Source organism: Theropithecus gelada, chromosome 4 (genome assembly GCF_003255815.1).
Source record: "Theropithecus gelada isolate Dixy chromosome 4, Tgel_1.0, whole genome shotgun sequence".
Classification (NCBI taxonomy): Eukaryota; Metazoa; Chordata; class Mammalia; order Primates; family Cercopithecidae; genus Theropithecus; species Theropithecus gelada.
The window spans coordinates 49792089-49816593 of NC_037671.1; the positions used below are offsets into that span (position 1 = coordinate 49792089).

General features: G+C 37.8%; 1 protein-coding gene across 1 annotated transcript in view; it reads left to right on the forward strand.

Annotated features, from left to right (window-relative positions):
• Positions 1–24505, forward strand: part of CD2AP (CD2 associated protein) — a 151852-nt gene that overhangs the window by 13284 nt on the left and 114063 nt on the right. The window contains exon 2 of the mRNA XM_025383934.1: positions 12440–12600. Coding sequence (XP_025239719.1) covers positions 12440–12600 — 161 coding nt within the window. The remainder of the gene's footprint in view (positions 1–12439; positions 12601–24505) is intronic.

Below are 24505 nucleotides of genomic sequence, written 5' to 3' on the forward strand. Positions count from 1 at the left end.
AAAGAGGAAGGGTGGGTTTTGTGTGCAATTTGTTCACTATCTTAAGAATGACTAGATTTACTTATCTCTGTTGAAAAACATGTAAGAAATGCTGCTTATCAGTTCCGTATTTAACAAGCTTGAGAAAATACATGATGGAATTTCTAATATGTAATTAAAAGGACTTTAGGATGATATTGTCGTTTTTATTAGTAGTATTTTGACTAATGGATCTGGTACCTAACTTTAGAGGACTTAAATAAGGAAATGTTATTAATGACATTGAGAAATGCTAATCAGCTTTGCATTTCTCTATTTATGGTAAAGAATAAATATTTAGTTCTGGGAATAATTATGGTAAAGTCTTTTGGTTTGTGGTAAGAAATACTTAGCCCTGGGAATAAAAAGTAAATACGTATATTTCTTTCTTCCTGATACATGTGTGCCTGGGTGTGAGTGTGTGTGTGTGATATATATAAAATCAGGAAATAAGAGGTGGAACCGTTATTTTCATCATATTACTACTACTTTGAGAGTAAAGCTTGTAATTATTTTTTTACCTCATACTGAAATATATTTTTGTGTAATTTTTTATATTTTGTCATCTGCTGTAATAAAGGTTAATACTCAATAGTATACTATGATCAGTGGTATAATATAGGTAAGGTTAATTTGACAGACTCTGTTAGATGCCATTGTGATATTTATCTGTATTGTGTTGACAAGAATTAAAAGTAGTCAATGCCCATACAACTTATGCCTATTTGGAATTTGTGTAAGTTGTTTATTTTTTTGAAGTGATTTTTTATTATCAAAATAATGCATATTTATTAAAGCAGACTAGTAGAAAATCTTTTATAATATTGCCACCAATATTTTTGCAAGTAATAATTTAAAAAATTATGGATTTTAAGATTTTTAAGCTTGATTTTCAGATATCCTTTTTGTTTAAATACTGATTTTTTTTTTTTAAAGTTATTAACAGCTAGTAAATCCATTTAAAAAATGCCTAACCAGCACCCACAAGCAGAACCAACTTAAGCCAAACTTTTTTTTTAGGTAAGGATTAAGTTCTTAGAGTTTGCTGTACTTCATTTTAAGTAATGTACTTTACTTTCTTTTACCTGCTTTCAGTTGAGATTTCCTTTTTTTGGTTCTTATAAATGCTTTTAGTTCATTTTCTTGTTTGTTGCAAGTATTTACTGCCTGTTTCCAGTTTAGTTACTTTGAAGCTTTGACCATTTTACTTTAAGTTTAGAAATTTCTCCTCTCTACACAGTTTTGTTACGAATTTCTATCATAATTCCTTCAAGCTGTTATGACAAAATACCTTAGACTACGTAATTTATGAACAACAGAAATGGTATTGCTCACAGGCCGGAAAGTCCAGGATCTAGGCACTGACAAATTTGGTGTCTAGTGAGGAGAGTTCAAAGATGGTGCCTTCTTGGTACATGGAAGGCTGGGCTTGGGGGCTCACACCTGTAATTTTTTTTTTTTTGAGACAGGGTCTTGCTCTGTTGCCCAGGCTGGAGTGCAAATGTGTGATTGTAGCTCACTGCAACCTCGAATTCCTGGGTTCGAGGGATCCTCCCCCGTTAGGCTCCCAAGTAGCTAGGACTATAGGTGCTGCCCCACACACGTATTTTTGTTTTTTGTAGAGATAGCATCTTGCTATGTTACCCAGGCTGGCCTTGAAGTCCTGGCCGCAAGTTACTATTGTTCTAATGAATGTAAGGTCTGTAGAGATATTCCCTCTTTTATTCCTGATATTAGTAATTTGGGCCTTCTGTTTTTTCCTCTTGGTCATTCTAGAGATTTATTGATTTTATTGATGTTTTCAAATAATAGTTTTTGGTTGCATTATTTTTTCTCCATTTTTCTGCTTGAGCGTTTTATATGATTCCATTTTAGGTTCTCTTTTAACATTCAGTTATACTTAATTTTTATTTTTAGTGCTTGCCCTGGAGTTTGCAATATACATTTATAAGTAGTGTTAAATTCAGCTTTAAATAACACTGCAACACTTCATGTGTAGTGCCGGTACCATAGGGTATTCCTTATTCCACTTGTCCCTTACGACATTCATTAATTTCACCTGTTCGTATGCTAAATCATGCAATACGTTGTTACTATTACGACTTTTAAGCAGTTATCTTTTAGATCGATTAAGAATAAAAAAATTATTTTGTTTTGTCTTCATTTATTCCTTCTATGCTCCTTCTTCATATTGATTTGAGTTTCTGACCTGTATAATTTTCGTTTTCTCTGAAGAACTTCTTTTAACATTTCTTCCGTGGCAGGTCTGCTGGCAGTGAATTCTTGTTTTTGTTTGAAAAAGTCTTTATTTCTCTTTCCCTTTGAAGGATAGTTTTACTTGATACAGATTTCTAGGTTGGTGTTTTTTTTTTTTTTTTTTTTCTCTTCTCCCAATGCTTTAAATATTTTATTCCATGCTTTCTTGCCTTCATGTTTTCTGATGAGAAGCCTGCTGTAATTCTTATCCTTGTACCTCAATAGATAGGGTGATATTTTGTGATGGCTTCTTTCAAGATTTTCTCTGCCTTTGATTTTCTTCCATTGAATGTGATACATCTAGGTGTAGATTTTTTTTGTTTGTATCCTAATTTTGTTCTCTTAGTTTTCCTGATGTGTGGTTTGGTGTACCTTACTATTTTTGGAAAATTCTCAGCCATTATTAGTTCATATATTTCTTCTGCTCTGTTTCCCATCTTCTTCTGGAATTCCAATTATGTGTGTTTGTACCTCTTGAAGTTTTTCACAGTTCTTGGATATTCTGTCCTGGGATTTTTTTTTTTTTTTTTTTTTTGTTTTTGTTTTTTTGAGACGGAGTCTCGCTCTGTCCCCCAGGCTGGAGTGCAATGGCGCGATCTCCGCTCACTGCAAGCTCCGCCTCCTGGGATCCCGCCATTCTCCTGCCTCAGCCTCCTGAGTAGCTGGGACTACAGGCGCCCGCCATCGCGCCCGGCTAATTTTTTTTGTATTTTTAGTAGAGACGGGGTTTCACCGTGTTAGCCAGGATGGTCTCGATCTCCTGACCTTGTGATCCGCCCGCCTCGGCCTCCCAAAGTGCTGGGATTACAGGTGTGAGCCACCGCGCCCAGCTTTTTTTGTTTTTTTATAATTCTTTTTCTCTTTGCATTTCAGTTTGGAAAATTTCTTTTGACCTCTCTTCAAGCTTACTGATTCTTTCCTTGACTATATATAGTCTACTGATGAATGTGTCAGTGTTATCGATTATTTGTTGTATTGTTTTTGATTTCCAGCTTTTCCTTCTGTTTCTTTTCTAGAGATTCTATGTGCTTACCATATCCATTTTTTCTTGCATGTTGTTTGCTTTTTATATCATCACCCTTAGCGTATTAATCATAGTTATTTTAAATTTCCTGCCAGATAACTAAAAAATAATGTGTTATATCTGAGTCTGGTTCAGATGCTTGCTTTGTCTCTTTAGACTTGCTTTTTCTTGCCTTCTTAGCATGACTTGAAATTTTTTGAAGGTTGGATATGTCCTATTAGGTAATAGGAACTGTGGTAGTTAAATCGTTAGTGTGAGGCTTTATATTTATCTGCCTAGGTGTTGGATTGTGTTTAATGTTTGCTCTAGCTGTAGGTGCCAGAGGGTTCACATTCCTGTAGTGTCTTTGTTTCTGTCTTCCTTGCTTTCTTTGGGTTTCCCTTAGAACTCTTTCTCAGATAGAATCTGCATCTTGCAGCTCTTTCAGCTGTAAATGCTGGAGCCTCATTGATGTGGTGGTAGCATGTGGGAGAGGGGAAATATACTATAATCTTAATTATTAAATTTCTGTTTTTTAGTAGATCGATGTCCTGGAGCTGTGGAGCGGACTAGAATCAGGGAAATTCCCGTTCCTAGGTGGTATAAAGCCCCTGACAGTCTTTCCCCTGGAGTGTAGGCCTTTGTTGCAGAGAATACTCAGGTTGTATTTCACAGTGATTACTTTTTTTTTCCTCCTTGCCAGAACTATAAGGCGATTTTTCTTGGCTCTTTAATGTTAGAATCTGGCAGTACCATAAAACCCACAAAAGTGTGGGGACTCCCCTATAGGACAGCATTCCCTTAGGAGTTTCCCACTTTCATGCTATTCCACAGTCAACCTCCAGCAAGTCATCAAAATTACCACTTAAGTGTTTGTACTGGATTGAATTTTTGTCCCCAAAAAAGGTATGTCTGAGTCTTAACCCTTCATACGTATAAATGTTACAAATGTACAAATAGTTGGCTAGGCATGGTGGCTCACGCCTGTTGTAATCTCAGTACTTTGGGAGGCCAAATGGGAGGATCACTTGAGCCCAGGAGTTTGAGACAAGTCTGGGCAATATAATGAGACTATGTCTCTACAGAAAAATTTCAAAAAATTAGCCAGGCATGTTGGTGCATCCCTATAGTCCCAGCTACTTAGGAGATTGAAGTGGGAGGATCACTTGAACCTGGGAGGTGGAGGTTGCAGTGAACCGAAATTACTCTACTGCACTCCAGCCTGGGTGACAGAGTAAGACTTTGCATCAAAAAAAGAGAGAGAAATAGTCTTTTCAGATGTGATTAAGGATTCAGAGATGAAGAAATTCTTAATAAATTGAATGATTAGTGTCCTTGGAAAAGAGTAAGGAGAGGGTGAGATTTGAGATGGAGACATAACAGTGGAACGGTCATGTCAAGATGGAGGTAGAGGTTGGAATTATGTAAGCAAAGGAATGCTAAAAATTGCTGGCAGCCACCAGAAGCCAGATAGAGGCATGGAGTGATTCTTCAGAGTCTCTAGAAAGAACTAACCCTGCTGATACCTTGATTTTGCCCTCTCGCCTCCCGAAAGAGGAGAATAAATTTCTCTTCTTTCAAGCTACTCACTTTGTGGTGGTTTGTTAGAACTGCTCTAAGAGACTAATGGTGTTCCTGCTAATTTATGGCTCCAGCAGCTTCTACTCTAGGTAATAAATAGAACTCATCCATGACTCTCTGGCTTTACCTGCTTCCTCTCCATATCTTTAGGTGGTAGTTTGCTCTGTGTCCTCAATTTTCTAATGGATCCGAGGAAATTAATTGATTTTCAATTGGTTTAGCCTTTTTCTTGTCAGGGTGGGAGTGATAACTTTAAAGCCTTTTACTTGTTGGAGCTGAAACTGCCAGTCGAGTATTTTAAAAATTTGTTTGTTCTTTCTCCCCACGATTTTTGGCATTTTTACGCTTTTTCTGTTATTTTAGTGATCACTACATGCATTCTCAACTTATACAAATCTGATGTTAATAACTTTACTCTGTTATACCATATAAGGATCTTGGAACAGTTTTAACTCCCAACTTTGTTACTTTGTTATTTTAATCTTTCTGTATTTTTAATTTCCTATATGATGTTACCGTTTTTATTCATTCAATGTTTGTATACCTGTATACTTACTGTTTCTTTTGTTTTTGCTTTCCTTTCTACATTGCTGATACTTCATATTGAATCTTTTTTCTTTCCTTTGCTCTTCTCAGAGAACATCCCTCAGAGTTTTCTTTTTGTGTAGCAAAGTCCCACTTCTGGTTTGTCCGAAGTGTCTTTATTTTTCCTTCTTTTTTTAAGGATATTTTCTCGGGTATAGAGAGTTTAAGATTTGTAGGTATTTTCTTTCCACACATTTAAAATACTAATCTGCCTTCTGGCTTCACCCATTAGTCTAAATGTTGCTTCTCTGACAACCTTTGTTTAAGATTTTCTTTCCTCTTTGTCTTTCACTTTTTGCAGTTTAATATTACAAACTTAATTGTGAATAAGTTTAAAAGAACAGGGGATTTAACCCTATTTACCGTATGGCATTTTCTCTAAGGGAAGTAAAATAGATTTTCTTTGACTCAATGAACTTCTTAATTATCACACATGTATGCAGTTATGTGGTGCTATAAACGTTTTTGCTGTAATATTGAACAAACCACTTTAATATTTACTGCTTAAAAATCTTATCAAAGTAATTCTGCACATGATATACAAATACAAAAAATATTAAATGACTTAACAAACACTGTTTCCTTGCCTCATTGTTCTCTGCTCCTATTCTCATTCTCCATAGGGAAAACACTGTCTAAATCTATCTGTTTTAATGTTTTGGCTTTTGTATTTCTAAATAATTAGTTTCTGTTGTTGATTTTGGTTTATTTTTAACTTGAAAATATTTAGCTTATTTACAATCTCACGTTTTCTCTTTATCCGAACATAGTAAGGGTTTATACTTTTATTTCTTTTTCTAGCAACTAATAGAGTATTTGTGGACTTAGCACTTTGTATGATAATGATATTCATCCCTTTACTCTTTCCTTTACCAACCTCCCTCTTTCAGTTCTTTTTCAGAATTATTATCCTTTATAATATCAAGGCTGTTAACATTTATATTTTGTTCTACAGCCATAATTTGGTCCTTTTGTTTTGCTATACAATAATTGTCAAAGTTAAAATAATTGCTTCACATTATTATGACCATGTAGTGTTTTTTTTACTGTGAAGCCAAGTAGTACATATGATGATTATATTTTTCCTTTCTCCTTTTTTGTTTCCTTTCCTTTTCCTTTTCTTTTTGCTTTACTTCCTTTCCTTTTCTTCCTTTTTTTTTTCCCTTTCCTTTCCCTTTTCCCTTTCACTTTCCTCTTTCCTTTTTTCCTTCCCTTACCCTTCCCCGTTGCCTTCCCTTTTTCCTTTCCTTTCTGTCCTTCCTGTCTTGCTCTGTTGCCCAAACTGGAGTGCAGTGATGTGGTCTCTGCTCATTGCACCCTCCACCTTCTGGGCTCAAGCCATTCTGTCACTCAAGCCATCCTCTCACTTCAGCTTCCCCGGTAACTGGGACTATAGGCACGTTATCACCACTCCTGACTACATTTTTTTTGGTATTTTTTTGTAGAGATGGGGGTTGCCATGTTGCCCAGGCTGGTCTTGAACTCCTGGGCTCAAGGGATCCACCCACCTCAACCTCCCAAAGTATTGGGATTACAGGTGTGAGCTGCAACTGCACCCGGCCAATTGCATTTTCAGCATTGTACAGTTCTTTGCCTTTCCAAAAGTTTCTAATCATCTTTAGTTTTTTTGTCCTTAACTGACTTTCCTGTCTCTCTGAGTTCCAGATTTATAAGGATAGCATACAATTTCAAAGTTTGTACCCCATGCTGCTTTTCTGTCAGATACTTCCTAGAACTTTGTGTCTCCTGTTTAGTATAGACTGTTTGTTCCTTAGATTTGTTGCACAGCTGCAAGTTTAGTGCTTATTTTATTCCGAAGTTGGTGCTACTATTTCTAGGATTTCATGTCTTCCTCTGTTTTGGTTCATATTTTAAGTTTGCTGGATAACATTATGTAATTTCATATGTGGGAGTTAATTTTCTTTATTGTTGAATGTGTGAAAATGTTATATCCTATGCTTGCCTGCTGATTTGGCAGAGTATACAATACTTCAATACTTCAGTGACTTTTAATTTTTCTTTTTCTAGAATCCAGTATTGCCAATGAGAAGTGTTCCAAAATGATTCTTAATCTTTTGTAGATGAAATTTTTATTTCTTGTCAGAGAGTTTTCTAGGATCTGTTTATTGTTATTATGAAATTTCACTGAATATGAATATGTTTTAAAATTTGTTCATTTCATTGGATTCCCTCAGACCTGTTTCTGTTTGAAGATTGTTTTAGGATTATTTTCTTGTGTTATTTCATGGTTACTTCCCCATTTTTTTCTCTTTCTTGAATTTCTGTTAATTGGATGTTAGATTGATTGTGCCTTTTCCTTGTTTTCATCTTTTTCTTTGTGCCTTTGTTTTACCTGTTTTGGAACATTTTCTTGGATTTGTCTCCACCTCTTCAAAAAACAGTAAGATATTTTGTAAGACATAAACTGTAAAAACTTTAAAATTTTCTCACTTCTTAAAGCATTCTGTCCTTTTAGAAACTTTACATCTCTTGAGGATATACATTTGTGCGTGTATTTTAACTTTTTAATTTTGAAGTAATCACGAAGTTGTAGAAATGTTAGATGTATAGCACAAATAATTTTTTTCCTGACTGATATCTTTCATACAAGTATTTTAGTGTATTTTTTTTATAAACCAGGACCATATCACAATACAACCATAACATTTAAGAAATTAACATTAATTTGTAATCTGTATGGACTCATGGCTTATTTTATTCAGTGGGGTATATTCTTTTAATTTCATTATTTTGATGCTCAAAATGGCCTGATTTGGCCAGTAAGAACCCTTTTGATATCACTTCTGTGGGTCAGTTTGATACCATTTCATTTTTTTGACAACTTCCTTACTTTCTGGCACAACAAAATGTTCCAGGCTAATCTTATACTTTTCCTGCTTAGCCTTGGAATTGGCCATTTTCCTAAAGAGTCCTGATTCCTTTTAGTAGTAGGTGGTGTTTATGAAGTCTTGGCATTTGGTTTGCTCATCACCATTGGAATGTTGCTGGTTTCAGATCCATTCATTGGACAGAGCTAGGGTGTATGTGTATATGTGTGTGTGTTGATTATATGTGTATCTGTATATATGTACATGTATACATATATTTGTATCTGTTTATTTATCCATGTTATGTATTCAAAACTGTTAAGTTCATGCTGATACTGCTCATTACAATTCAATATCACAGGATTGAAAGTAGCTTTTTCCATATATGTTTGTAACTCCTTTCCCTGACATAGAGAAACTTAGCTTCCATTATCCTTGAAATATTTAAAATTTGATTAGTCTCCCTGCATGTAACCATTCTCCCATCTCTGTTGTTACTCCCCACCCTTGCTTACCCTTTCTCCAAGTAGTTTTTCAGTTTATGATGGGTCTTTCATGATCAACTATTGTCTGCTCGTAAGAGTAAATAATAAATGGATAAAAAGCTAATTGGGAACTCTGTTTATGTGGGTAGGAGTTAAGAGTTTTGTTGTTGTTGTTTTTGAGACAGAGTCTTGCTCTGTCTCAATGGCGTGACCTCGGCTCACTGCAGCCTCTGCCTCCCGGGTTCAAGCCATTCTTCTGCCTCAGCCTCCTGAGTTGCTGGGATTACAGGCTCCTGCCACTATACCTGGCTAATTTTTGTGTTTTTAGTAGAGACTGAGTTTCACCATATTGGCCAGGCTGGTCTCGAACTCCTGACCTCGGGTGATCTGCCCACCTCAGCCTCCCAAAGTGCTGGGATTACAGGCCTGAGCCACTGCCCCTGCAGATGTTAAGAATTTTATTTTGGAATTAGCAAGTCAGGAACTGCCCATTGCTTTGGGGGCCTCTGAATTTCTCAGTATTCATTGCTCTGAGAAACCAGCATTCATCCATAATAGCTGTACTAGTTTCCCTAAACTATTTTTTATTTTTATTTTGTAGATTAACCCTTCAGTTTTTTGCTTTGGAAGGAAAATGCCATACTATTTAGCATTTTATCTCATTGAATTATTGTGGTTGATATAGAGATTGAGTAATTTCCCTTATTTTAGCCCTGCATGCATTTCATGTGAGCCTATGTTTTCTGAATTTCTGGTGTTTTTGAGGTCTACAGAGCAGTTTGGTATTTCATTTATAGCTCTCTTAAGTTCTCTAGGCTTCCTCTTCTTGGCTTTATCAGCTGTGCGTCCACTTTCAGACATTTGTTAACATTTCTTGCCGGGTCCCTTAAATCATGTTGGGATGTTTTCAGCTGCAAATAGACATCCTGTCTAAAAAGTTAAGAAACTACTTCATGTAACGAATCTGAAGGTATTATAGTTAAAGGTGGTTAATCTAGCAGTTTGATGAATCCAGCAAAGATGCAGGTCATTTTCATCTTTTTTCTCTTCTATGTTAATCAGGTATCTGCTATTCTTCTCGTCTCAAGTGGTTATAGCAATTGTGGGTATCAAATTGTCATTAAAGAACATCCAAAGTCTACAGGAGGCCATTCCTTCCTTGTTTTTTTTGAGATGGAGTCTCGCTCTGTCGCCCAAGCTGCTGTGCAGTGGCGCGATCTCGGCTCACAACCTCCGCCTTCCGGGTTCACGCCATTCTCCTGCCTCAGCCTCCTGATAGCTGAGACTACAGGCACCCGCCACCACACCCAGCTAATTTTTTATGTTTTTAGTAGAGATGGGATTTCACTGTGTTAGCCAGGTTGGTCTTGATCTCTTGACCTTGTGATCCGCCTGCCTCGGCCTCCCAAAGTGCTGGGATTACAGGCATGAGCCACCGAGTCCAGCCTGTATTTTGTTTTTAAAGTCAAGTAAAACCTTCCCAGAAGAAAGTTAGAATTCATTCATCTTGGCTGGGCATGGTTGCTCACGCCCGTAATCCTAGCACTTCGGGAGGGTGAGTTGGGAGGATCGCTTGAGCCCAGGATTTTGAGACCAGGCTGAGCAATATAAATATAGCCAGATACCCATCTCTATTAAAAAAATAAAAATGAAAAGAATTCATTCATCCCTTGCTTATTTGAAAACCATTCACTATGTATATTTAATCGTATGTGATTAAGGTTGCTATACGTAGACTATCTCTAGACCTTTGCCTCTTTGGAAATTAGATATGCTGGCACTTACTCAACTGTAGTTGGCATTTAAACACAAGATTTTTCAGCTGACCTGATTGTACTTAGTGTCTGAGCAGTACATACCTAGACTAGTGAATATGTAACCCGCTGGGGCTGAGAGAATCTTCGCCTGTAAAATACAGGGTCTCAAAATACTGAACAAAATTAAGGTTCTATGAGAAAGGAAGGAGGGGAATGGGCAATGTGTGGGAATGGCTCTTGGTTTAACAAACGACAGTGTCTGACCATACTCACTTTCCTTTTTTTTTTTGGTGTTTGTGGTTGTGATTGTTGTGGTGGTTGGTGTGTGTGTGTGTATTTTCTTTTTAATCAGTCTTGTGGAGGAAGAAAAGATGAATGGGGATATGGCTAGTCTGCCATCTTGAGCAGGAAAGCTGTTAATGCTTTTTAAAAATTGAACCTTGTAAAATACTAAAAATACGCTTACGTGATCCTGTAATCTAAAATCCTGTTATTAAAAGAGGTAAATTAAATATATATTAATCTTCACTTTAGAGTTTGTTTTCTGTTTTTACATACAGTAGTAACACAAACTTAGTAGTTTACAACTATATGTATTTATTAGCTAATAGTTTCTGTGGTTTAAGAGTCTGGGCATGGCCAGCTGGGTCCTCTTCTAGGTTGCACTGAAGATGTTGGCCAGGGTTGGGTTCACATTTGGGGCTCTACTGGGGAAGGGTCTGCTTCCAAGCTCATGTGTTCGTTCGTATCATTCATTTACTTTTGGGTTGTGGGAGTAAGGGCCTCAGTTTCCTGATGTCAGTCAGAGACCTCCTTAAGTTGCTTGCTTGTGGCCCTCTCTGTAGATTAGCTTACAGCATAGCAGCTTGTGTCTTGAAAGCCAGCAAGGGAAAAAGTCTCCTATTAAGATATGCATTACAGCCTTAGGTAATTACATACAAATCATTGTCTTTGTCATCATCTTTTTTTTTTTTTTTTTTTTTTTTGAGTCTGTTGCCCAGGCTAGGCTCACTGATGCCTCGACCTCCTGGGGTCAAGCAGTGCTCCCAAGTAGCTGGGACTACAGGCGCACACTACCATGTCTGGCTAGTTTTTGCATTTTTGTAGAGACGGGGTTTTGTTGTGTTGCCCAGGCTGGTCTCGAACTACTGAGTTTTTTTTTGTTTTTTTCTTGAGACTGAGTCTCGCTCTTGTCGCCAGCCTGGAGCGCAGTGGCGCGTTCTCGGCTCACTGCAACTTCTGCCTCCCAGGTTCAAGCGATTCTTCTACTTCAGCCTCCTGAGTAGCTCGGATAACAGGTGCCCACCACCACACCTGGCTAATTTTTGTATTTTTAGTAGAGACGGGATTTTACCAGGTTGGCCAGGATGGTCTCCATCTCTTGACCCTGTGATCCACCCGCCTCAACCTCCCAAAGTTCTGGGATTACAGGTGTGACCCACTGCACCCGGCCCGAACTCCTGAGTTTAAGTGATCTGTCTGCCTCGACCTCCCAAAGTGCTGGGATTACAGGTGCCTGCTGTCATATTCTGTTGGTTAGAGGTCAATCACAGGTCACATTGGCAGTCAAAGAGAGAGAATTACATCAGGACATGAATACGAGGAAGTGGGGATCATGGAGACCACCTCAGACTCTGTCTGCTACAAAGGATATGCATTGATTGTAAGAGTGTCTGATGGCATGAATTATGCATTATTTTTCTTTTGAGGCTCCCACTTAATAGCTGTAGTGTACTCTATACTAAGGTATTCAAGAAATTTGCTGATGTAGCCAAATATTTAAAGTAATTGAAACAAGCCTTGCTGATGTCTTTGTGGTATTAGATATTGTTGCTAAATAGATTCCATAGTTATAAGTTTATTAATATAGTTTATAGTATTTTGTGAATTAGATTTTAGACATTTCGTTTTTCCCCCCTTTTTTAGTTGACTATATTGTGGAGTATGACTATGATGCTGTACATGACGATGAATTAACTATTCGAGTTGGAGAAATCATCAGGAATGTGAAAAAACTACAGGAGGAAGGATGGCTAGAAGGAGAACTAAATGGGAGAAGAGGAATGTTCCCTGATAATTTTGTTAAGGTAAGTATTTTCAGTTAAATTTCTAGCTGTTGCTTCATAAGATTTAATCTTTAAATGTTAAGAAGTGGAAATACTTTTAAAATTAAAATGTTTTAGGTAAATGTTTTCTTTGTAACATTTGAGAAAATACAGTCCAAGTACCTCTATAATGGATATCATTGTTGCTCTGTGTCCTAGTGGATAGTAATCCTCTATGTATATGTTTGTGTATATATGCTTGTATATGGTTGTGTGTATCTACCTGGTTACTGATTGTTTTAAAATAAATAATAGCTTTCATTTGGGTGGCACTTAGTAATTTATAAAGCAGGCTTGCTGTATATATTCTCATTTCAGCCTGTAGTATTCTTACGAAATAGTTATGACAGATAGTAGCCCCATTTTAAATATCTGGGTTTTTAGATTGAGAGGTTAAGTGATTTTGTCTACTGTTGGTTAGCTAAGACAGCAGACTTTGAACTGAAGTCTGGGACAGTTACCTCACTGGTCTTCTCATTGTTTTTTGTTGCTTTTCTGACAACAAAATGCATTTGGTTATACTTTTTGTATTTCAGCATTGTAGCAGTTATCAGCCAAACTCTCTTCTTCAACTACTACCAAACATTCATTTTTTAGTAAATATTCTAGTCACTTCTGCCAGAAAACAATCTTTAGGACTCTTATCAATTACAAACTTATAAAATTCTCAGTAGTTTAGGAAGAAAAAAAAGTAAAGAGTATCTGTATATTTACGTATCAGTTATAATTGTCTTGTTTTCTATGTATTAGTTTTCTTTCTTCCTTTTTTTTTTTTTTTTTTTTTACAAAAGAAAGATTTATTGGACTTACAGTTCCACATAGCTAGGAAGGCCTCACAATCATGGTGGAAGGCATGGAGGAACCAGTCACATCGTACGTGGATGGTTGCAGGCAATGAGAGAGCTATTTTGTGCAGGGAAACTCCTCCTTACGGAACTATCCGATCTTGTGAGACTTATTCATTACCATGAGAACAGCATAGGAAAGACCTGCCTCTGTGATTCAGTTACCTCCCACTGGGTCCCTCACACAACATGTGGAAATTCAAGATGAGATTTGGTGGGGAAATAGCCAAACTATATCAGATGGTCTCACAAAGATTTCTTAAAATTGTAGTCAAAGCATGATTTTGATGATTCAATTCAAATTTTTTTTTTTTTAAATTATACTTTAAATTCTAGGGTACATGTGTATAACGTGCAGGTTTGTTACATTTGTATACATGTGCCATGTTGGTGTGCTACACCCATTAACTCATCATTTACATTAGGCATATCTCCTAATGCTATCCCTCCCCTCTACCCCCTCCCCACAATAGGACCCAGTGTGTGATGCTCCCTTTCCTGTGTCCAAATGATCTCATTGTTCAGTTCCCACCTATGAGTGAGAACATGCGGTATTTGGTTTTCTGTTCTTGCGATAGTTTGCTGAGAATGATGGTTTCCAGCTGCATCCATGTCCCTACAAAGGACACGAACTCATCCTTTTTTATGGCTGCATAGTATTCCATGGTGTATATGTGCCACATTTTCTTAATCCAGTCTGCCACTGATGGACATTTGGGTTGATTCCAAGTCTTTGCTATTGTGAATAGTGCCGCAATAAACATACATGTGCATGTGTCTTTATAGCAGCATGACTTATAATCCTTTGGGTGTATCCCCAGTAATGGGATGGCTGGGTGAAATGGTATTTCTAGTTCTAGATCCTTGAGGAATCGCCACACTGTTTTCCACAATGGTTGAACTAGTTTACAATCCCACCAACAGTGTAAAAGTGTTCCTATTTCTCCACATCCTCTCCAGCACCTGTTGTTCCCTGATTTTTTTAATGATTGCCATTCTAACTGGTGTGAGATGGTGTGGTTTTGATTGGCATTTCTCTGATGGCCAGTGATGATGAGCATTTTTTCATGTGTCTGTTGGCTGTATGAATATCTTCTTTTGAGAAATGTCTGTTCATATCCTTTGCCCACTTTTTGATGGTTTTTTTTTTTTCTTGTAAATTTGATTGAGTTCTTTATAGGTTCTGGATATTAGCCCTTTGTCAGATGAGTAGATTGCAAAAATTTTCTCCCATTGTGTAGGTTGCCTGTTCACTCTGATGGTAGTTTCTTTTGCTGTGCAGAAGCTCTTTAGTTTAATGAGATCCCATTTGTCAATTTGGGCTTTTGTTGCTGTTGCTTTTGGTGTTTTAGACATGAAGTCCTTGCCCATGTCTATGTCCTGAATGGTATTACCTAGGTTTCCTTCTAGGGTTTTTATGGTTTTAGGTCTAACATTTAAGTCTCTAATCCGTCTTGAATTAATTTTCGTATAAGGAGTAAGGAAAGGATCCAGTTTCAGCTTTCTACTTATGGCTAGCCAATTTTCCCAGCACCATTTATTAAATAGGGAATCCTTTCCCCATTTCTTGTTTTTGTCAGGTTTGTCAAAGATCAGATGGCTGAAGATGTGTGGTATTATTCTGAGGGCTCTGTTCTGTTCCATTGGTCTATATCTCTGTTTTGGTACCAGTACCATGCTGTTTTGGTTACTGTAGCCTTGTAGTATAGTTTGAAGTCAGGTAGCGTGATGCCTCCAGCTTTGTTCTTTTAGCTTAGGATTGTCTTGGCAATGTGGGGTCTTTTTTGGTTCCATATGAACTTTAAAGCAGTTTTTTCCAATTCTGTGAAGAAAGTCATTGGTAGCTTAATGGGGATGGCATTGAATCTATAAACTACCTTGGGCAGTATGGCGATTTTCACAGTATGATTCTTCCTATCCATGAGCATGGTGTGTTCTTCCATTTGTTTGTGTCCTCTTTTATTTCACTGAGCAGTGGTTTGTAGTTCTCCTTGAAGAGGTCCTTTACATCCCTTGTAAGTTGGATTCCTAGGTATTTTATTCTCTTTGAAGCTATTGTGAATGGGAGTTCATTCATGATTTGGCTCTCTGTTTGTCTGTTACCGGTGTATAAGAATGCTTGTGATTTTTGCACATTGATTTTGTATCCGAGACTTTGCTGAAATTGCTTATCAGCTTAAGGAGATTTTGGGCTGAGACGATGGGGTTTTCTAAATATACAATCATGTCATCTGCAAACAGGGACAATTTGACGACTTCTTTTCCTAACTGAATACCGTTTATTTCTTTGTCTTGCCTGATTGCCCTAGCCAGAGCTTCCAACACTGTGTTGAATAGGAGTGGTGAGAGAGGGCATCCCTGTCTTGTGCCAGTTTTCAAAGGGAATGCTTCCAGTTTTTGCCCATTCAGTATGATATTGGCTGTGGGTTTGTCATAAATAGTTCTTATTATTTTGAGATAGGTTCCATCAATACCGAATTTATTGAGCGTTTTTAGCATGAAGGGCTGTTGAATTTTGTCAAAGGCCTTTTCTGCATCTATTGAGATAATTATGTGGTTTTTGTTTTTGATTCTGTTTATATGCTGGATTATGTTTATTGATTTGCATATGTTGAACCAGCCTTGCATCCCAGGGATGAAGCCCACTTGATCATGGTGGATAAGCTTTTTGATGTGTTGTTGAATCCGGTTTGCCAGTATTTTATTGAGGATTTTTGCATCGATGTTCATCAGGGATATTGGTCTAAAATTCTCTTTTTTTGTTGTATCTCTGTCAGGCTTTGGTATCAGGGTGATGTTGGCCTCATAAAATGAGTTAGGGAGAATTCCCTCTTTTTCTATTGATTGGAATAGTTTCAGAAGGAATGGTACCAATTCCTCCTTGTACCTCTGGTGGAATTCGGCTGTGAATCCGTCTGGTCTTGGACCTTTTTTGGTTGGTAGGCTATTAACTGTTGCCTCAATTTCAGAGCCTGCTATTGGTCTATTCAGGGATTCAACTTCTTCCTGGTTTAGTCTTGGGAGAGTGTAAGTGTCCAGAAAATTATCCATTTCTTCTAGGTTTTCTAGTTTATTTGTGTAGAGGTGTTTATAGTATTCTCTGATGGTAGTTTGTATTTCTGTGGGGTCGGTGGTGATATCCCCTTTATCATTTTTTATTGCGTCTATTTGATTCTTCTCTCTTTTCTTCTTTATTAGTCTTGCTAGCGGTCTATCAATTTTGTTGATCTTTTCAAAAAACCAGCTCCTGGATTCATTGATTTTTTTGGAGGGTTTTTTGTGTCTCTATCTCCTTCAGTTCTGCTCTGATCTTAGTTATTTCTTGCCTTCTACTAGCCTTTGAATGTGTTTGCTCTTGCTCCTCTAGTTCTTTTAATTGTGATGTTAGGGTGTCAATTTTAGATCTTTCCTGCTTTCTCTTGTGGGCGTTTAGTGCTATAAATTTCCCACTACACACTGCTTTAAATGTGTCCCAGAGATTCTGGTATGTTGTATCTTTGTTCTCATTGGTTTCAAAGAACATCTTTATTTCTGCCTTCATTTCGTTATGTACCCAGTAGTCATTCAGGAGCAGGTTGTTCAGTTTCCATGTAGTTGAGCGGTTTTGATTGAGTTTCTTAGTCCTGAGTTCTAGTTTGATTGCACTGTGGTCTGAGAGACAGTTTGTTATAATTTCTGTTCTTGTACATTTGCTGAGGAGTGCTTTACTTCCAACTATGTGGTCAATTTTGGAATAAGTACGATGTGGTGCTGAGGAGAATGTATGTTCTGTTGATTTGGGGTGGAGAGTTCTGTAGATGTCTATGTCTATTAGGTCTGCTTGATGCAGAGTTGAGTTGAATTCCTGGATATCCTTGTTAACTTTCTTTCTGTCTGATTGATCTGTCTAATGTTGACAGTGGGGTATTAAAGTCTCCCATTATTATTGTATGGGAGTCTAAGTCTCTTTGTAAGTCTCTAAGGACTTGCTTAATGAATCTGGGTGCACCTGTATTGGGTGCATGTAATACCTAATACAGTGTAAATGTTATGTAAATAGTTGTTATGCAGTGTCACAATTGGTGAGTCCACAGTTGTGGAGCCTGCAGATGTGGAAGGCCAACTGTATTTTATTCTGCTACAGGGGTGCCTTGGAGATACTGCAGGTTCAGTTCCAGACCACCGCAATAGACCAAATGTCACAATACAGCAGATATCTCAGTAAAGTGAGTTACATGAATGTTTTGATTTCCCAGTGATGTAAAAGTTATGTTTACATTATACTGTATTAAGAGTTCAATCATATTATATAAAAAAAAGCAATGTGGATACATTAATTTTAAAATATTGCTAAAGATTGCTAACGATCATCTGAGCCTTCAGTGAGTCACTATCTTTTTGCTGGTGTAGGATCTTGCCTTGATGTTGATGGCCGTTGACTTAGTGGTTGCTGAAGGCTGGGGTGGCTGTGGCAGTTTCTTAAGATGAGACAACAATGAAGTTTGCTGCATCAGTTTGCTCATTTAGTGAAAGATTTCCCTGTAGCATGTGACACTGTTTGATAGCATTTTACTCACAGTAGATCTTTCAAAATTGTAGTCCTTTCAAACCCTCCTTCTGCTTTGTCAACTAAGTTTATGTAATATTTTGAATCCTTCATTGTCATTTCAACAGTATTCACAGTGTCTTCACCAGGAGTAGATTCCAGCTCAAGAAGCCACTTTCTTTGCTCGTCCATAGGAAGCAACTCCTCATCTGTTCAAATTTTATCGCAAGGTTGCAGTAATTCAGTCACATCTTATGCTTCACTTCTAATTCTAGTTCTCTATTTTCACCACATATACAGTTACTTCCCCCACTTAGTCTTGAAGCCTTCAAAGTCATCCTTTAGGGTTGTGATGTGTTTCTTCCAAACTCCCATTAATGTTGATATTTTTACTTCCTCTCATGAATCACAAATGTTATTAATGGCATCTAGAATGGTGACTCTAGAAACCTTTCCAGAAGGTTTTCAATTTACTTTGTCCAGATTGAGCAGAAAAATCACTATCTATGGCAGCAATAGCCTTACGAAATGTGGGCTGGAGTTTAGTGGGGTGATCTTGGCTCACTGCAACCTCCGCCTTTCAGGTTCAAGCGATTCTCCTCGCCTCCCCAGTAGCTGGGATTACAGGCTCCCACCACCACGCCCAGCTAATTGTATTTTTAGTAGAGACGGGCTTTCACTATGTTGGCCAGACTGGTCTCAAACTCGTGACCTTGTGATCTGCCTGCCTTGGCCTCCCAAAGTGTGGGGATTACAGGTGTGAGCCACCGCGCCTGGCCGAAATGTATTTCTTAAATAAGAATACTTGAAAGTTGAAATACTCTTTGATCAATGGGCTGCAAAATGGATATTATGTTAGCAGACATGAAAACAACATTCATCTTCTTGTACCTTCCAACAGAACTCTTGGTTGATCAGATGCATCATCAATATGCATTAGTATTTTGAAAAGAATCTTTCTGCAGTAGGTCTCAACAGTGGGCTTATAGTACTCAATAAACCATGCTGTAAATAGATGTGCTGTCATCTAGGCTTTGGTTTTCCATTTATAGAGCATAGGCAGAATAGATGTAGCATAATCCTTTTTTTTTTTTTTTTTTTTTGAGATGGAGTCTTGCTCTGTCGCCCAGGCTAGAGTGCAGTGGCGCGATCTCGGCTCACTGCAAGTTCTGCCTCCCGGGTTCACGCTATTCTCCTGCCTCAGCCTCCTGAGTAGCTGGGACTACAGGCGCCTGCCACCACGCCCGGCTAATTTTTTGTATTTTTAGTAGAGACAGAGTTTCACCATGTTAAATAGGATGGTCTTGATCTCCTGACGTCGTGATCCGCCTGCCTCGGCCTCCCAAAATGCTGGGATTACAGACATGAGCCACGGCGCCCAGCCGATGTAGCGCAATTCTTAAGGACCCTTGGATTCTCAGAATGGTGAATAAGCAATGACTTCCACTTGACGTACCAGCTGCATTAGCCCCTAGCAAGAGAGTGAGCCTGTCCTTTGAAGCTTTGAAGCTAGGCTTTGACTTCTTTCTACTTACGAAAGTCCTAGGTGGCACCTTTTTCCAATGGAAGTTTTCATCTCCATTGAAAATCCATTTAGCATAGCCACCTTCATCAGTGATCTTAGCTAGATCTTCTGGTTAACTTGCTGCAGCTTCGCTGTCAGCACTAGGTGCTTCATCTTGCACTTTTATGTTATAGAAATGACTTCTTTCCTTGAACCTCATGAACCATCCTCTGTTAGCTTCAAACTTTTCTTCTGCAACTTCCTGACCTCTCTGTATTCAGTGAGTTGAAGAGAATTAGGGGCTTGCTCTAGATTAGGCTTTAGCTTAAGGAAAAGTTGTGGCTGGTTTGATCTTCGATCTGATGACTCAAACTTTTTTTTTTTTTTTTTTTGAGACAGAGTCTCGCTCTGTTGCCGAGGGTGGAGTGCAATGACGCGATCTTGGCTCACTGCAGCCTCTGCCTCCCAGGTTCAAGTGATTCTCCTGCCCAGTCTCCTGAGTAGCTGGGATTACAGGCGCCTGCCACCATGCCCAGCTAATTTCTGTATTCGTACTAGAGATGGGGTTTCACCATGTTGGCCAGGCTGATCTTGAACTCCTGACCTCAGGTGATCCTCTTGCCTCGGCCTCCCAGAGTGCTGGGATTACAGGTGTGAGCCTGGCCTCAAACTTCCTTCATATCAACAATAAGACTTTTACTTTCTTATCATTCATGTGTTCTCTGGAGTAGCACTTTTAATTTCCTTCAAGAACTTTGTCTTTGTATTTGCAACTTGGCTGTTAGTTGCAGGAGCCTAGCTTTTAGCCTATCTCAGCTTTCAACATTACTTCCTCACTAAACTTAGTCATTTCTAGCTTTTGATTTAACTCAGAGATGTGTGATTCTTCCTTTCACTTGAATACTAGAGGTTGTTGTAGGGTTATTCCTTAGTCTGATTTCAGTATTATTGTGTCTCAGAGAATAGGGAGCCCTGAGGAGTGGGAAAGGGTAGGAAATGACCAGTTGGTGGAACAGTTAGAAGACACACAGTATTTATTAAATTTACTGTCTTATAAGGACACAGTTTGAGGTACCTCAAAACAATTAAAATGGTAACACTAAAGATCACTAATCACAGATCATCATAACAGACACAATGAAGAAGTTTGAAATATTGCAAGAATGACGAAAAGGTAATACAGAGACACAAAAGGAGCACATGCTGTTGGAAAAATGGCATTGATGGGCTTGCTTGACACAGCGTTGCACAGACCTTCAATTTGTTTAAAAAAATTCAGTTATCTGTGATGTGCAGTAAAGCTAAGTGGAGTAAAACGAGGTATGCCTGTAACTGTTTTCAGAGGTGAAGTAACTGCGCTTTAACTATATTTTATCTCTTGAAACAACTGAGAGCAGCTATAGTAGGGAATTGAATATTTGGAGCAAGGTCACTTTGTTTTTTTTTTTTTTATGAATTTACTTCTTTTTTTGATCTATAATAGATCGTCATGCAGATACCATGGAAACTGAAGTCAGAATAACTGGATTTAAATGCAGTCAAGTTCCAGCTTTGCCCTTTGCTGGCAGTATGGTATTAGACAAATCACATAATTTCCCTGTTTTCTCCACTTTAAAGTGGTATTTTGACGGACTACAGTAAGATGGGCTCTAATATATATATATATTTTTTGAAAGAAAAGTGGCTTTTTAGAGAAAATTTGTTGCAGTTATGGAACACTGATTTCAAAAATAAGTTAAAAGTTAAATACAAAGTATTTATATAGCTCTCTTGAGTGTGTGCTAATGTATATTTCTACTATTAGGAATGATTTATCATGGGACTCCATTTTGAAATACATTTTTCTTTCCTGTTTCAGTATAACTAATACTAGAAGTTAAATTTAATGAAATGCCTGCTAGCAGAGTATATAGTTTATGAGTATGATAGGTAATAGAGAAAAGTTTAATCTGGGATTAAAAATTAACCACAGGTTACTAGATTATAGTCAGAGACAGCAGTATGAATTTATGTTTAGTTAAAACATGTGCAGGTAGATACAGGAATAGTTTTGTGTATATATGTGTGTGTGTTTATATATGTGGGTTAGCGTGCACACACAAATATTTGTATTCCTCAGCTCATATTGCTCAGAGGGCCTAGAAGCAGTACCTCAGTAGCCGTGAGTACATCCAGTGCCCAGATCTTGATTTCCAAATACTACTCTCTGATAAAAGGAAGGACTGCTTGGAGAAATGACTGATTCTAGTGTTTGGGGTAATGAAGATACAAGATAAGCCTGGAGCATGTTGTGGTGGCAGAAAATTAAGTGGTTAAAAAAACAGAAGGTGGGCCTATGTCAAAGCAACTTAGAACCCAACCTGAAGGAGCTCCCAGTATCTAGAGCTGGAACAGTTTGAGCAGCACAATAATCTAGTGTTTGATTATTATGTAAAATAGAGCATAAGTATACATCAGTCCATACTGATATAAATAAATGGTTGAATAAACAGGGGAGAAAGGATAAATCGAAACAAAAATTCCAAGTGATAATTCTAAATACTTATTTCCTTTTCCGCACACCCCCTGTCTCCCTTCCAAAAGCTTTCCTCGGGTGTGGAATAGACTAAAGAATAGATAGAGCCAGGCGTGGTGGCTCATGCCTGTAATCCCAGCAGTTTGGGAGGCTGAGGTGGGCGGATTACGAGGTCAAGAGATCGAGACCACCCTGGCCAGCATGGTGAAACCCTGTCTCTACTAAAAATACAAAAATTAGCTGGGCATCGTGGCACGCACCTGTAGTCCTAGCTACTCAGGAGGCTGAGGCAGGAGAATTGCTTGAACCGGGGAGGTGGATGTTGCAATGAGCTGAGATAGTGCCCCTGCACTCCAGCCAGGTGACAGAGTGAGACTGTGTCTCCAAAAAAAAAAAATAAATAAAATAAATAAATAAATATATAAAATAAAAGGAATAGATGGATAGGGAAAAATAGTAGCTTAGTAGGTTTATAATGGAGAAACTTTGCAAGCGCTGCCTTTACCAAGTGATCCAGGTTAATGTCACCAGTGATAGGTTATATTGATACCATGTATTCCCTTCACCTCTGTGATATTCTTCCCCCAAGTCCATGAGCCTGGTTGGGGAAAACCTCAGACAAACTAAATTGAGAGACATTCTACAAAATACCTGACCAGTACTCTTCAAAAATGTCAAGGTCATGAAAAACAAGGAAAGCCTGAGAAACTGACATTGACCAGAAGAGGCAAAGGAGACATAATGACCAAATACATTGTGGTTTCCTGGATCGGATTCTGAAACAGAAAAAGGACATTAGTGGAAAAATTGATTAAATCCACATACAGTCAGTAGTTTAATAGTAATGTACCAGTGTTAATTTCTCAATTTTGAAGTGGAATGTGGTTATACGTGCTGTTAACATTAGGTAAAACTGAATTAAGACTGTGGGAACTTTCTACTACCTTTGTAACTCTTCTGTAAATCTTTTTATTCCGAAGCAAAACTTTTATTAAAAAAAAAAATTACCCATAGGTGATCAACAACAATGGTAGTTTTTCAGATGTTTATGTTAAAATTCAGGGGAAAGCTGTAATTTAAAATTCACTGTCCATTGAAAATAGACTTCCTATTGGGACATTAAGGTGCATGTTCATCCTGGCTAACTCAGTGAAACCTCGTCTCTACTAAAAATACAGAAAATTAGCCAGGAGTGGTGGCATGGGAGTGGTGACTCCCAGGTCCCAGCCATCTGGGAGACTGAGGCAGGAGAATCGCTTGAACGTGGGAGGCGGAGGTTGCAGTGAGCCGAGATCGCACCACTGCACTCCAGCCTGGGTTGCAGAATGAGACTCCGTCTCAAAAACACACACACACCCAAAGGTGCATGTTATTTTGTAAATCTGTGAGTATGGAGTGTGGATGGTGGAACTAGGCTTCTTGTAAAAAACTCATGTCCCTATTACTATTTCAGATAGCTATACTGAAGAACCATGGTAGTCAAATTGGGCTGGAAGATGAACAGAAATGCCAAATTGTCTTTGTGGCTTATTATGAAAAACTTTAGACACCGTATGTTTGTTTTGTGACAAACTTATGCCCATTTCATTGTCCCTTTGCAATGTGTTTGTCTTCCAGTTTTAAAAGTATTTTACAAAGGATATTGAACACAAGGATCTATGAACTTAATGTACAGAATATTATCATTTTGCCATCTTGCTTCGGTGTTACTTTGTAATAAAGAGAACGTTACAGATGAAGTTGAGTTCTCATCATCTCCTTCTCATTTCTCTTCCTTTGCGGGACCACCTGTGTTCTTAAGCTGTATGTATCCTTTAGTCCATAGTTTTACACCTATTTGCCTGTGCATAAACAAATAGTATTTTGTGTGATTTAGACATTTACATAATTGTATCACATTGCACCTTTTCTTTATATTTAAGGTGAGATTTCAACATGGATACATAGTATAGTTGCATCTGTTACAAATGGGTTTTATAACACTAGTTAGCTTATAGGTAATTAGTAGAGAGAATGATGTCAGGATAATGAGAAAGTGTGTTCGTTTATTTTCTAGGTAAGAAGAGCTGTAATAAAGATAGTAGGATTATGATTTCAGCAAGAAAAGGGAAGCAGCTTGGAGTTTTGTATCTTAATACTTTTTTTTTTTTTTAAAGTAACCATCTGTATCTTTAAGGATATCTTCCTCAAAGTTTATAGTTCTGGCATTGAAGGCTCTTAAATCCTGGTGCTCACCTTCACTGTCTCAGCATCCATAAGCCAACCAACATTCCTACTTAATTGTTTTTTGTTTTACATTTTTAATAGCTACTGAGGAATTCTTCAGTCATGACTGCTTGGTCAGTTATTGCCTATCTTTGTAGGTTCTAGTTATTATTTGTTTTCGTTTATAGTGTTGAGTTCCCAAAGTTGCATAGGTTTAGAGTGGTCTGCAAACTCTGTTTTTTATATAGTCACTGGTATTTTTAGTGTTTGATTCTGAAGTTTTCACATAATAA